Source organism: Sinocyclocheilus anshuiensis, unplaced genomic scaffold, assembly GCF_001515605.1.
Source record: "Sinocyclocheilus anshuiensis isolate Anshui unplaced genomic scaffold, SAMN03320099.WGS_v1.1 scaffold553, whole genome shotgun sequence".
NCBI lineage: Eukaryota > Metazoa > Chordata > Actinopteri > Cypriniformes > Cyprinidae > Sinocyclocheilus > Sinocyclocheilus anshuiensis.
The window spans coordinates 836,660-851,521 of record NW_015539821.1 but is presented as its reverse complement, the minus strand read 5'-3'; the positions used below and the strand labels follow the sequence as shown (position 1 = coordinate 851,521).

Genomic DNA, 14,862 nt, shown 5'->3' with positions numbered 1-14,862 from the left:
GGTTTGTACAGTATAAAAACCATTACGCCTACGGAGAGTCCCCATAAACCATAAAAACAAACCTGTGTGTGTATGTGTGTGTTCCATTTGCTGTCATCAAAGCAAGGCTGCAGGTGTCTCACTGCTGTTCACAGTGTCACGTGCAGTAGGCCCATGAACACACACTCTGAAGACATCCAACATCGGGGTGTTTCTTCATCTATTGGCACTTGTGTCCCAGGGGTTCATTGTTATTAAAACTAACAGTTTTTTTCTTTGTTATGTTAAGGTCACATGAAAAGTGTCTTGGAAACTTTTCATCAGGCATTCATCATTTGTTTTTCATACTTTTTAAATGCCCCTTTTGTATACATTTTATTGGGTTTTCTGTTCATATCTTAAAAAATGAAAATTCATTATACCATAGGTCTTCAACCCTGCTCCTGGGGACCCACTGTCCTGCAGAGTTCAGCTCCAACCCTAATCAAACACACCTGAATCAGCTAATCAAGGTCTTCAAGATCACTTGAAGTCACAGGCCAGGTGTGCTGAAGCAGGTTGGAAATAAACTTTGCAGGACAGTGGGTCCCCAGGAACAGGGTTGAAGACCTATGCATTATACAAACAAAAAACATAAATTATTTCCATATTTATTGTGTGAAAATTATTTGTATTCATATACACAAATTACTGTCCAGGTTGCAGCTTCATTTCCATCATAATCAACAATTTTACCCCTGATAATTATTTTTCCTTTTTTCTCCCCAGAGTTTGTGTAGTTTTGTTACAAATTGGACAATAGTGTTGGTGAAGAGCATGCTTGAGATGAAATACATTGTTATTTTAGTATCATTGAGATATTATTATAATTTTTATTAATATTTTGAATTAGTTGATTTATTTTTTTATGTATTTTTTAAAATGTCCATTTCTATTTTAATGTTAAAGTTACAGTAATTCTTTGTGTTTTGTCATTTTTCACGTTTTTCTTTTAATATTTCTATATAGTTTTATTAATTTTGCATTGTAGTTATTTTAGTAAATCAAGTTAAACTAACAAAAGCTAATATATAAATATTGCCTGTTTTATTTTATTTTATTTCAGTTAATGTTTTTTTTTTATAATAAAAATTTTTTTCATGGTTTTACTTTTTGTTAACTAACCCTGGATGAAATATGAAAACAAATAAAAAAGGTAAATGGAGGTAATTGTTAACAGAATATTTTTATGTGTGTCAAATTAAGTGTGAAAATTAAATTATTCATGAAAAGTAATATTTTATTTGCAACTTTACTCCATATTTAAAATGTAATTTACACCACAGAACTGTCACCACCATGGGCTTTTAGTTTGTTTTTTCCCTCATGTTTTCCCTCGTGTGTTGATTAGTTCATTCTGTTCACCTGTGTTCTGTTAATCTAGTCATTAGTGCCTTGTTTGATGTTACCCTGTGTGTGAGAACTTCTTCATCTTGTGGATTAACTATTAAAAGGATTTATTTCTATTATCTTCATCGTGCCTTCATCTTTGCAGCAGTCGGTATGACAAGAACGCTATGGACCTTTTTCACATTTCCGGGTTTCTCAGCAGCGGAAGTCGTCATAGTTGGGTTAACTTGAAGAGCAGTGAATGGGAGAGTACCACAAATATATTTTTTGCATTCCCATTTGCTCAAATAGCAAAAGAAAAACTCCACGATAGTGTTTTCATGACTTTCAATAAAAGGAAAAAAAAAGAGAGAGTGACTGATGACGGCAGTCAGAAGAGAGAACGATGTCAAATTTACCGTCCCTCCCATGGACGCTGCATTAGAAACACCCTCGCATTAGCGTTAACTGTTTTTTTTGGACACTGTTAAACACAGTTAGCAGACAAAACTAATGAGAGTGTGCAAAGTGTGTTTTAAAACACTCCACAGGACCAGAAGTGCCTAGTTAAAGAAACACCCCTAAATATATATTTTTGAAATGAAAGGTGCTATTTTTTCACTCCTCTCTGTCATGTTCCCTAGAAACTCGCGCAGCTGTTGCTATGTTAGCTCCACTGCTCGGCTAAGTGTGAGGATTTTGTTGAGTTACGAGCATACAAATATGTTCATTGATGCTTTGCCAGTATTGAGTGGAGTTTAAACAATATCTTTTTAATGAGGGTTTAAAAAAAAAAAAGGCAGACAGAGACCATGACGGTATTAACTCTTTCTGAGAGTCTGGGTTTCTCATGGCAAGTCTTTTGTTTGGTTTTGTTGCTTTTGCAATTGGAATGCTTCTCCTTAGATTTCCTTTCTTACTTCACCATCTGTCTTCCACTTGTGCAGAAAGTACTTGTTGTGATTCCACATTGGGTGAGGAGTGTTGCTAATGAAGTCCATAGGAAAACAATGCAGTACAAAGCATCAGAGCGAACGAGCAAATCCACATGCATTCTTACCGTAATATATCCTTAATGTAGTAAGTAATTAGGTTTATTAGAAGCCAGATGTATTCATGGGAGCATTTTAAGGAACATGATAGCCATCACAATGTGAGTGTTGCATTTATCATGCATAGTAATTAAAGTCCATGGTCCAACAGCTAGCTCTGATAGTTTAATAGGCTGCGGTGTCATAGTCGTAAGATGCTGGCATGGATGGATGGGCCTAACCTTTAAGATTCTAATTCAAGTGCATCTCATCAGATTCTAGTTTAGTTTGCTGTTGAAAAGAAAGTCCTCGCTTTGTTTTACGAGCCAGTTTTATTTGTGTGTACTGTAACACACTTAGAAGTGTAGCGGTAGCCTTATGGTTAAAGTTCAGCTCTGGCAGCGCAAAGGTTCCTGGTTCATTTCCAAGTAGCTGCGACCCAGAAACCAGAGAGTTATTGAGATCTCTATCATGCTCTATCACCATGGATACCAGTAATGCACTTGACCTGAGGTCGCTCCAAGGGGCCTGTGCTTGAAATTACTAGACTTTGAGGTCTATATGGTCACTTGTAAGATCAAGACAAGCTACATATGCTATAGACTTGTGCACTATATAGATATCTGTGTTTCACAAACTGGCAGTGGTGTGAATTGGAATTATTAAACAAGCATTCATCAGTTTTTTTTCTCTCTCTCTCTTACTAAAGGTGAGCTTTCGATGACTCGCACCATCTGCAGGTTCAGAGATCAGGGACTGGCCCCTGTGAAGTGTTGAGAGCTGAGTTTAGATGTGATTCCCTGCTGGATTCATTGTAAACCTCCCACTCAGCCTGCTAATGGCCTGTTGTGTCACAAAGGCACATGCATGCTGTGACCAGAACACATGCAATCCGAGAGATTATGAGTGACAGAAATAGACATTCAGACCACATGAATGGTTTTTAAACACAGGATTACTATACATTAAACACATTTGTACATTTAATTATGTACAATTTCATATTGTGTATCTGTCAGTTGTCTTCAGTAAGATAAATTAAAATGAAATAAATCACATTTTTATATTCAAATTAATGCTGTAAATCCTCAAATATTTAATCAAAATAATCTCAGTTTATTTGTAGTTTTTTTTTCAAAGTTTATTATAAGCCCGGAGGGCAATTTTTTTGTGCAGCAGTTAATGTTTATGCATTAATTAATTTTTTTACCAACTAAAATATTGTTTTATTTGTGTAATTATTGAGTTTGGCAATTTTGTGTGAATGACACTTGAGGCATATTATATATTTATGTATATAAATAACACTAGACTGAGGTAGATTTCTACAGCAGTTCTTTTTATCTGTGTCACTCAGGCTTCTCTCTTGCTCACAGCAATGCAATACTGTGTCCTATTTTCATCTCATCACAGAACACACAGAAATCAATATTGCTAAATCACTGCGGCTTGTCGCTCATTTGCAAGTCTCCCCTGATAAAAATGTAAAAATAATGTAAATTTACACTATGATTCAAAAATTTGGGCCTGATGAGTTTATTTAATGTTTTTGAAAGCAGTCTCTAAAGCTCAAGGCTGCATTTATTTGATCAAAAATACAATAAAAACAGTAATATTGTGAAATATTTTTTTTATAGTTTTCTGCTTTAATATATTTTAACATATAATTTATAGCTATCTGTGATGGCAAAAGCTGAATTTTCAGCAGCCATTACTCCAGCCTTCAGAAATCATTCTAATATGCCGATGTAGTGATCAAAACACCTTTCTTGTTATTATCAATGTTGAAAACAATTGTGCTGTTTTATAGTTTTTGAGGAAACCGTGATACTTTTTTTTCAGGATTCTTTTGATTGTTTAAAACTAATGCAAATTATGTATATAACAAACTGTAATAAAATGCATTGAATCTCAATCACATATCAATGTTAATCTGAAATTAAATCGAAATAAATTTCCCAACACTTTATGGACTTTTTTGTAGACTACTTTATGGTTTTTACTGACCAATGGCAGTGAACATTTTTGGAAAACCTGTAAATTATACACACTTAAAAGAGAACACATATCTGACATTCTCCAATCTGACAAATAAGTAACCATTCTGAAATGTGCTTGTTCTTTTTCTCTCTCTCAGGCTCTAGGAGGCTGAAATGGCCACTCCTCAAGGGTGTTGGGGTCCCTCTCTTCAACTCCTCCTCTTCTTTCATCTGTTACTCAATGTAGTGCCTCTCTGCCGGGGACGACCATTCTTCGGCCCTCCTTCGGTCAACGTGGCTGTGGTTTTCAGTGGTTTGGCCCACCACAGTGAGATCAAGGGCCGTCTGAGTCCAGAAAACTTCCTAGACATGCCCCTGGAAGTGAACCCCATCACCGTGTTGGTGAATGACACTAACCCCAGGGCTTTACTCACATGTCTCTGTCAGACTATGGCTGCAGAGAGCCTCCACGGAGTGGTGTTTGAAGATGACGTGGACTCAGAAGCTGTGGCACAAATCTTAGACTTTATCTCCTCTCAGACGTCCATCCCCATCATAGGCATCAGTGGAGGTTCTGCAGTAGTCATCCCACATAAAGTAAGTGTTTGAAAGGTGGCAGCAGTAGATCTTGGGGATCTGTCAGCTGAAAGGAAGATGGTTTAATAAGTAATGGGGGATTTCCTGAGATCAGAATCCATTGAACACTTATTACGAAAGGATTGTCCTTGCAACTAGGTAGGGAACCTTTGGATCACCTAAAAATATATTTTAAGTTTATTTTTTATTATTTTTATATTTAACCAATTACATAAAATTTTATTTACTGGGTCACATTCATGAAACACAAGCAGATCAAATTTCTGTACAAATGATTCATAAAGCTTTCATAAACATAAAGCATACATAAAATGATCATTGAATTCAATGACTGAAAATTGTGAATTGTGAAAAGTTGTTCAAATGGTTTTCTTTGGAACAAACACATTTCTACGTAAATCATTCATAAAGGTTTTTGTACATAACTTTTGACAATTTATGCAGAAAAAAATGAATGATTTAAACCGAAATGTGCAGAAAAATATATATAAAATCATTTATAGAACTTTTTATATGTAAATTGTCACACTGAATTAAATTCACACAATTTACACTCCAGAATTGAATGGTTTACACCGAAATGTGTTTGTTACATAGAAAATCATTTGTCAAAACTTTTTGTCCATAAATGTCACATAGTCAAATGCAGTAATTGTACACACAAAGCATTTTACAAATGATTTAAACAAAAATTGGCTTGCATGAGGTTCAATGTGTGTGCCAGAATAAAAATTAAGGTTCATAAACATTACCCAATCATCCACACACATAAACAAAAAATGTATTAGAGTTATTATAATACAACAACAAAATCCCCTGAGCTTTACTCAGAGATGCAATTAAACATACAAACCGTATATACATCAAAGCATGAAAGAAAAACATCATATGTATTTCAAATATCAAATCGAGATTTAATCATGGGTATCTGTGAAATCATTTCAGGAACGCTGTTCTCAGAGCTCTTATTAGACACAGCAAGTCAGAAATAACTGCTGTGAGGTCGAGAAACGTTAGCATGTGCATGTGGTTTGTGTGTGTATTTTTCAGCAAGCTCCCTGCAATGATATGCTATTGAACAGCTGTGTGGAAAAGTGATTTTGTGCGGTGTGAAAATCAATAGGTGTTATGATTTGTATAACCAGCAACCAACAGTTGTGTCCCATTTTCCTCTGATTACTGAGATGTGGAAACTTCTGAATAACATCAAGAAATAATATAAAATTACAGCTGTTAAATGCCCATTTTTAAGGCAACTGCATATAAGACTTTTTTCATGACAGTAATTTTACATACAGTGTGTAGTGAGGGCATTTTGTGTACATTTATTGAGTGTCTGGTGGCAGCCTAAACTGTGAATGAAATAAAAACACAGTCTCATCTGTTATTGGGAAGGAACAAACACAAAGCAGTCTGAACAATCACACAAACGTCTTGGTTTTCACTTTTGAGAAACTTTCATTATTCCATCTCTAGTAGAAATCAGCCATACAGGTTTGCAACAGCATGAGGTTGAGAAAATTATGACAGAATATTCATTTTTGTCTTAAATAATCCTTTAATTTGAACAATTATTACTAAAGGCATGTGCAGTTGTGTTGCTTTTTTACTGTTAGCGCACGCTGTGAGGATTTTGCAGCATCTGATATGTGAAATCCACAACTCTCAATAAGTACGCTTTTTAGATGTAAAACAATCATTACACATGCAGACTGGCAAAAGATGTATATCTTTAAATGAGAAACACAATAGCCCTTGATTTAATGGGGCAGATGAGTATCTTCAATACCAGCAGTAGAGTGGAGGACTCCTTCCTGCCCAGCTGTCATTTTTCAAATGCCTTTCAGATTCGCACGATGTGCAGAAAAATGTTGATAAGGTGGGGGGAAAAAAAGTGGAACAGAAAGCCAAAAATATGTATTTGTCTCCAATGCCAGATCATTATTTAAGAACTGGATTAAAATGAAGCATTCTGGCAGGGATTAATTTTTCGAGAGTTTAACCATAGAGCGTGAAATATAAAGATCCTGAATAATTTGCCAAATCTTTTGAACAGCCCAGTGACCATATTCTTATTTTTAATAAATCTCTTGCTTCCTTCATATTTATCATTTCCAATTCTCATTTATCTAATACAGTTATAATATTTTGGACAGAACTCTAAAAAAAAAGAATAGAAAATTGATTAATTCTGACTTTAATATCAGTCAAATCAAATCAATCAAGCTGCCACAAAGAAATAGCATAGAGCTGTGAACCATATTTCATGGCACTCTAAACAGCCACACTTCCAGATTATGGATTAGGCATTTAATCTCCTTTGAGAAATGCATGCATATCATATCATATAAATTTGATGCGATTATACAATTCCTTTGTATAGGCATGTGGTGGGCGGAGTCAGAGACATGCCTGTTCTACTTTATTCGAATCTGGTCATTCTACAGCAAGACAAGCCAATTTATATTGCACATGTAAATCCCATGCAATTGAATAAACTGTTCCTGATTATTTTTTCTAGCATGAGGGATTGGACTGGAGGTCACAAACATCTGGTATGGGATTTCTCATGAAATCCCAGTAGCATGAAACACTGTGTCAATGGCCAAGTGCCTTGCAAATAAATAAAGTGAGCTTAAAATATCACCTTTCAGGGACTTCCGGTGAGAAGCGCAATGGAGTAGACGTGTTTGTCTATCTTCCCCATCTAGCTTCGTTTATTCCTTCAACTACCCCACCGACTTTTTTGGACAAACTATAAAAACTAACAAGACGACTTTTGGATAACAGTGTCTGTCTAAAATGGCAACCAAAACGGCAAAAACATCTAAGAAAGAAGCCAACACGAGAGCCGAGGTGCCCGCGACCTCGAGCGAAGTGAACATGGCAGCTCTAACAGACTTGCTGGAAGAACATAGAGCGGCCTTGGCGGCTGAGTTCAAGGCTGCGATCTCAACATTAGAAATGAAACTTGACTGTGTGCAAGCTACGGTATCCGATCATGGACAGAGACTTACCATGCTTGAGTCCCATGCGGAGTCACTAGATGAACGGGTGGAACGTCTAGAAACTTCCCTCGCAACATTGACGGAGAGTAACGCAAAGCTCAAAGCCAAGACCACTGATCTGGAAGCGCGGAGTAGACGGAACAACATAAGGATCATCGGAGTGCCTGAGTCGATAGAGGGTCCGCAGCCAACGATATTTTTCTCCGAGTTGCTTTTTGAAGTTTTTGGCGATCAAATACTATCCCCCCCCCGAGCTAGATCGAGCGCACAGATCCCTCAGTGCTAAACCTAAACCAGGGGAGAGATCAAGAGCAGTTGTGGTCCGCTTTCATCGCTACCAGCTAAAAGATAAAGTAATTCGCGAGGCACGTAAAAAAACGAGGCGAACTACAGTATCAAGGGAAACCAATCGCCGTCTATGAAGATTACAGCCCTGAAGTATTGGAGCAAGGGCTCAGTATCATGACGTCATGGCCGAAATGTACAAACAGGGGTTTAAACTGGCTCTTTCATATCCGGCGAGGCTTCGAATAACAACCAAAGAAGGGAGCAACAAGTGGTTTACATCTGCGGAGGAGGGCAAGCGGTATTTGGATTCTCAGCGCGGCGGTTCTCAATAATCTGGTGTGCCTGACATTTGTGCCAAGAAGCGGAGCAATCCTATGCTGAATGGCACCTTTGTTATTGGAACTATGTAAATTAGGAGTTGTATTAATCTAATACAGATTTCGGTTATCTGTTTTCAATGCCCTTTCCTACTGTCTCGTAGCAGAGGTTGTTTTGCACCTGTTCAGATTTAACGACCTCTATTGCCTTTGAACTGCATTAGAAATTGTATAGTCGTTGTATGCCATATTTTTGATTGAACAAGCTTTATTCGATGGGCTGTTAAAGTACATTTTTATATATTATTTTGCGTTTGGGGGTTAAAATGTGTTATTGGGGAAATATAAGGTTTGCAGTATAAATAGGAGTGAAAAAGGAAGTAAGGTATCCGAAGAGATATGGAAGTTATTGTTTGGATGTTTAAGGGGAGATTAGGGGTATCTGACTATTTTTACGGATGTTTTTTTTTTTTTTCTCCCTCTTTTGTATTTATCTCTTTTCTGCATCACATGGATCAGGGTCTTACAATAGTTATTCATGATTCAAATGGCTGGTAATACAACAATATCAAATATAAATATTAGTTTTATCTCTTGGAATGTAAAAGGTTTAAATAACATCGTAAAGACCAAAAAAGTTCTTTCACATTTACAGTCCCTTAAAGGAGATATAATCTTTTTACAAGAAACCCATCTTCGCACTTCAGATGTTTCTCGCATTAAGAGTGCATGGATAAGTCACTGTTTTCACTCCAAATTTGGTGTGAAGGCAAGAGGGGCAGCGATCCTTGTGCATAAGAACATCGCTTTTGAACCGGAATCAGTGGTTTCAGATCCGAATGGTCGTTATGTGATTGTGTCTGGAATTTTACAAACAATTCCAGTTGTTTTAGCATGTATATATGGCCCCAATTGGGACAATGATAAATGTTTTGCTCATTTTTTTTCTGTACTCCCTAATTGTGATAGTCAGAACATAATTATAGGGGGAGATTTTAATTTGGTTCAAAATCCCTGTAGCCTCTGTGTACACCAATGCAACGCATTCTAAAACCTTTCCCCTTTGTCGAGGCACTCGCCAAGGTTGCCCCCTTTCACCTCTATTATTTGCATTGGCTATAGAGCCATTAGCTATTTGGCTGCGAAGTGAGGAAAAGTTTGAAGGCATTACTCGGTTTGGAACCTCTTACAAACTGTCTCTCTATGCAGATGACCTTCTTTTATATATAACTAACCCCACTTCATCATTATCACCAATCCTCCAAATTTTTGATTCATTTGGCACATTTTCTGGTTACAAATTGAATCTACAAAAGAGCCAACTGTTCCCAATCAATTTAGCAGCTGAGACACTTTCTCAATATCCTTTTTCCTTTAAGTGGGTTCAGGAAGGATTCAGATATTTAGGTGTATTCATCACTAAATCAGTCACAGTTATTTTCAGAAAGAATTTTAATTCCCTGCTAGATGCTTATAAAGAAGATATACAGAGATGGTCCTCTCTTCCTATATCGCTAATTGGCCGTATTAATTTGGTTAAAATTACAATTTTGCCCAAATTCTTATATCTCTTTCAACATATACCCATTTATATTAACAAGTCTTTTTTTGTTACTTTGAATCAGATAACTAACTCTTTTCTGTGGGGCGACAAAAATGGATAAGTAGAAACGTTCTCGAACTTCCAAAGTAAAAAGGGAGCCTTGCCATACCAAATTTTCAACAGTATTACTGGGGCTTACTAAGCTTTTGTATTGGACCAACACTTCAAGAGTTTGTGAAAACCCTATTTGGGCCAAAATAGAATTGTCGTCCTCAAAATTTTCCCTTCATTCAATGATTTGCTCTCAGTTTCCTATAAATAGTAAAAATGTCTCAGACAGTTTAGTGGTGACCAATACTCTTAAAATATGGGATCATTTTAGGAAGCATTTTGGGTTAATCAGACCGTCAGCTCTTGCACCTATAGTTAACAATGTATCTTTTCTACCATCATGTTCTGATCCAGTTTTTCGTGACTGGTCTTCTAGGGGTCTTGGAACCGTCAAGGACTTGTATGATAAAGGTATATTCTTATCATTTTTAGAATTGTCAGAAAAGTTTAATCTTCCTAAAACCCATCTCTTTCGCTTCTTTCAGATCAGACATTTTGTACCAAATCAGTTTCCTCAGTTTCCTAATCTTCCTCCTGATTCAAAAATGGATACCATTCTTTCTCTTAGTCCAGATAGAAGAGGGCTAATCTCTGTCATTTATGAATCAATAGATTCTTTGAATTCTGACCCCTCTGAATTACTCAAGAGTACCTGGGAACAAGAGCTGGGGATAACTATAAGTGAAATATTATTATATACTTGATTTAGTACATTCTTCTTCCATATGTGCCAGACACTGTTTGATGCAATGCAAGATTCTTCACAGAGCGCACTACACTAATGCTAGATTAGCCAAAATATATCCAGACAGAATTAACACTTGCAATAGGTGCCGACAATCTCCTGCAAATCACACTCACATGTTTTGGTCTTGTCCAAGACTGACAGAGTTTTGGTCTAAAATATTTGTTACTTTTGAAAAAACCTTTAACATATCAGCCACTCCAAACCCTTTTACAGCTCTGTTTGGAATTTCTTTTAAGCCAAATTTGCCTTCAACAACGCAAGGCGTTATTGCTTTTACCACGCTATTGGCTAGGAGGCTTATTCTCCTTAAGTGGAAACATGCATCCCCTCCTTCATATGATAGATGGATAAAATAAATTATTTTGTGTTTAAAGCTGGAAAAAATTCGTTTTTCATTAAAAGGGTCTTTAAAAACCTTTTATAAAACATGGAAACTTTTCTTGAATTATATTGATACTATTGATCTGTCACTTGAAGATGCAGAAGAGGATTAACAGTTTTTTTTCTCTCTCTTTTTGGTTTTGTTTATTTATTTATTTGTTTAGTTTTTTTCTTTCCTTTGTACATTTATTGTATCATTTAATAGCTACACTTACAGTATTATAGTTATTTGCATTTGTTTGTGTTATGTGGTTAAGATAATAGGGGTAGAGGGGATGGGGGATTGGGAGGGAGAAAAGCAGAATTGTGGATTACTAATTTTTGTATATATAAGATGTTGTATCTGCACAAAATGCCAATAAATATATTTGGGGGAAAAAAATATATATATCACCTTTCAGGGCAGAGCTTCCCTTTTTGGTGAGTGCCAGCTCCAGACATTAGCCTGAACATAGCCTGGAATTTAATTTAATACCATTAAATAATATTTCTATATATTTTAATATTATTTAATGATATATCTCTCTCAGGATTTCACCCAAAAATGAACACAAAAGAAGATATTCTGAAGAACATTTTGAAGAATGCTGGTAACCAAAAATTTTGGTTTGGTTTGGTTGGACTTTCTTTGTATCGACAAAAAATACTGTCGCCCTGAAGATTCATGGCACCCAATGAAGCTCGTGGGACACATTTCATGCCCAAAGTGTACATGTAATACCTATTACCAAAGTCCTGGAGGGATCGTGCCATTTTACTGCTTGAGTGCAAGTTTTTTCCAGACACAATACACTTTTTGACTACTACGGCATGGCTTCGAAATGGTCTTGTCAAGGCTCGTGAGTGCTAATCACAGGAGAGCTGGTTCTGGGTGATTGTGAAGAAGTTTGTATAGCTTCTTAAAGAAAGAAATTTGTCAGAAAAGGAGGACCGGTGAGTCCCAGAGCACCTGACATTCACAAGCCCTCTCTCTCTCCAAGAGGTAGCCTACTTTAACCACAGAAGTTATTTGAAGGACACCGGATCAGTCTGTCAGGAAAGCTCTAGTCAGAGAGGAGTCTTGGGAGAATGTCTCTTGGCTCCTGACACTCCCAGACCTCCACACCCATTTTTCTCACTTTGGAACTTAATTGGACACCGCCTCCTCCGGTACCTTTGAGTCATCTCATGCTGTGCGGTGGAAGTAGATGCGGTTGGCAGTGTAGGGCATTAGGACACTTGCTCGTTTAATGTTAAATAAGTGCAAGTGAAATTAAAACAGCACTTAATAGCACTCACAATTTTTTTCCTGCACAATTGTGGCTTGATATTGACACTAAGTGTGATGATTCACACATTTTTATATGCAAATATAGTTTTTTTAATATAGCTATTTATAGCATTTTTTTTTCAAAGAGCGCATCATACCGACATAATATTGAACAGCTGCATGGATAAACGAGTATTAGGTGTCAAGTGTAAATCTATTCAGTGTGATTACAGAAAGAGGAATAATGGTTGAAAGTCAGGCAATAAATCAAGTCTGCTACGCGTGACTGTGGTACAAATAGGATCAATAATCTAGTGAATTGTCTTTGCGTTGCAAATCCAATTCTCGTATCTCATACTTTGGAACACATTCAAGGTTAATGTTGCTCAGTAATACATGTTATTTCAATGGTATGAGAAAGTCTCATGTACCATGATTGAGTTACTATGGATCTCCTGTATGTATTCAGCAACCTGTAAAACTGAAATGCAGAAAATTATAGGGCTGTGTGAGTTATGGTTGCTATCAGAAGCTCATTCATTGACAATTTAAAACATACATACACTACCTTTCAAAAGTTTGGGGTCGGTAGGATTTTTTTTTAAATGTGACCCTGGACCACAAAACCAGCCTTAAGTTGCACGGGTATATTTGTAGCAATAGCCAAAAATACATTGTATGGGTCAAAATTATAGATTTTGCTTTTATGCCAAAATCATTAGGATATTAAGTAAAGATCATGTTCCATGAAGATATTATGTAAATTTCCTACCGTAAATATATCAAAACTTCATTTTTGATTAGTAATATGCATTGCTAAGGACTTAATTTGGACAACTTTAAAGGGTATTTTCTCAATATTTAGATTTATTTGCACCCTCAGATTCCAGATTTCAAAAGAGTAGTATCTCGGCCAAATATTGTCCTATCCTAACAAACCATACATCAATGGAAAGCTTTTTTATTTCTAAAAATTGACACTTAAGACTGGTTTTGTGGTCCAGGTTTACAAATGGTTTTGAAATATGTTTTATGGTTAAGGCTGCATTTATTCAAAAATAACAAAAACAGTCAAATTTTAAATAACTCAGTGTCACATTCAAACTCAGCATTTATTTGAAACAGAAATCTTTTGTGACATTAATTGTCTTCACTGTCACTTTTGATCACTTCAATGTTTTTTGTATTCATTTCTATGGGGGGAAAATATTACTGACCCCAAAATCTTCAACAGTGGAGTACATAAGTAAATATGTATTTAAATGCATTTTACCAAATTTAAAGTGTGGTGTTGTGGAAGCTACTTTAAATTAGATTTTTAAAATATATAACTGTATAATATACACTGGAGATCAAAATTAGAGAACAACCTGCAATTTCCTAAATTTCAAGGTCACTGCTTAGGCCTATTTGAAGTTATCCTAACAGGAGTAGAAGGGCAGTTTTTAAGCATATTTCATAAATTAATTCTATTCTGAAGCACAGTATACAAAACCAAAATTAGAGATGATCAAAATTAGAGAACACTTACAGATAACTCCAAGTTATTGGTGTTAATCTGGCACCTGGTGCTAATTTCCTTAATTATATGACAAACCCTATTTAACTGGCAGCTTTCCTCTAATTTTCACTGAGATTGCAAGATGGCGGGCCGCTCTAATGTGACTGAAACGCTGCAACGTCCAGATGAAGGCCAAATGGGTGATCCTTTCAACCATCGCAAGAGAAGCTGGTCATTCCAAATCTGTGATTTCTATAATATTGCGGCTTTACAATGACACTAATTCATTCAAGTCCCCCACAAAGGGCTGGTCGTCCACGGAAGACACATGCACAAGAAGACAGGATAATACAGAGGCTCTCAATGGGGAATCGTTCAACACTGCAGCTGGAATTGCTCACCAGTTCAGCGATGAACAGGGTATGGATCTGTCTCGGCATGTTTAAGAAAGTCAGACTGAAAGTGCACTGAATATTGAAATGAAATGATGAAATGGCTGGCCCTGATTTAAACCCAACTGAAAATCTCTGGAAACAACTTGGCAACAAAGTTATGGCTAAGAAACCTACTACAGTTACCATACTATGGAAGAGACTGGAAGTCTTCCATAGTATGGTAACTGTAGTAGGTTTCTTAGCCATAACTTTGTTGCCAAGTTGTTTCCAGAGATTTTCAGTTGGGTTTAAATCAGGGCCAGCCATTTCATCATTTCATTTCAATATTCAGTGCACTTTCAGTCTGACTTTCTTAAACATGCCGAGC

The 14,862-nt window shown here is 36.4% G+C and overlaps 1 protein-coding gene across 1 annotated transcript in view; it reads left to right on the top strand.

Annotated features, from left to right (window-relative positions):
• Positions 1 to 14,862, top strand: part of LOC107684146 (glutamate receptor ionotropic, NMDA 2C-like) — a 44,225-nt gene that overhangs the window by 3,196 nt on the left and 26,167 nt on the right. The window contains exon 2 of the mRNA XM_016480359.1: positions 4,516 to 4,954. Coding sequence (XP_016335845.1) covers positions 4,532 to 4,954 — 423 coding nt within the window. The 5' untranslated portion in view covers positions 4,516 to 4,531. The remainder of the gene's footprint in view (positions 1 to 4,515; positions 4,955 to 14,862) is intronic.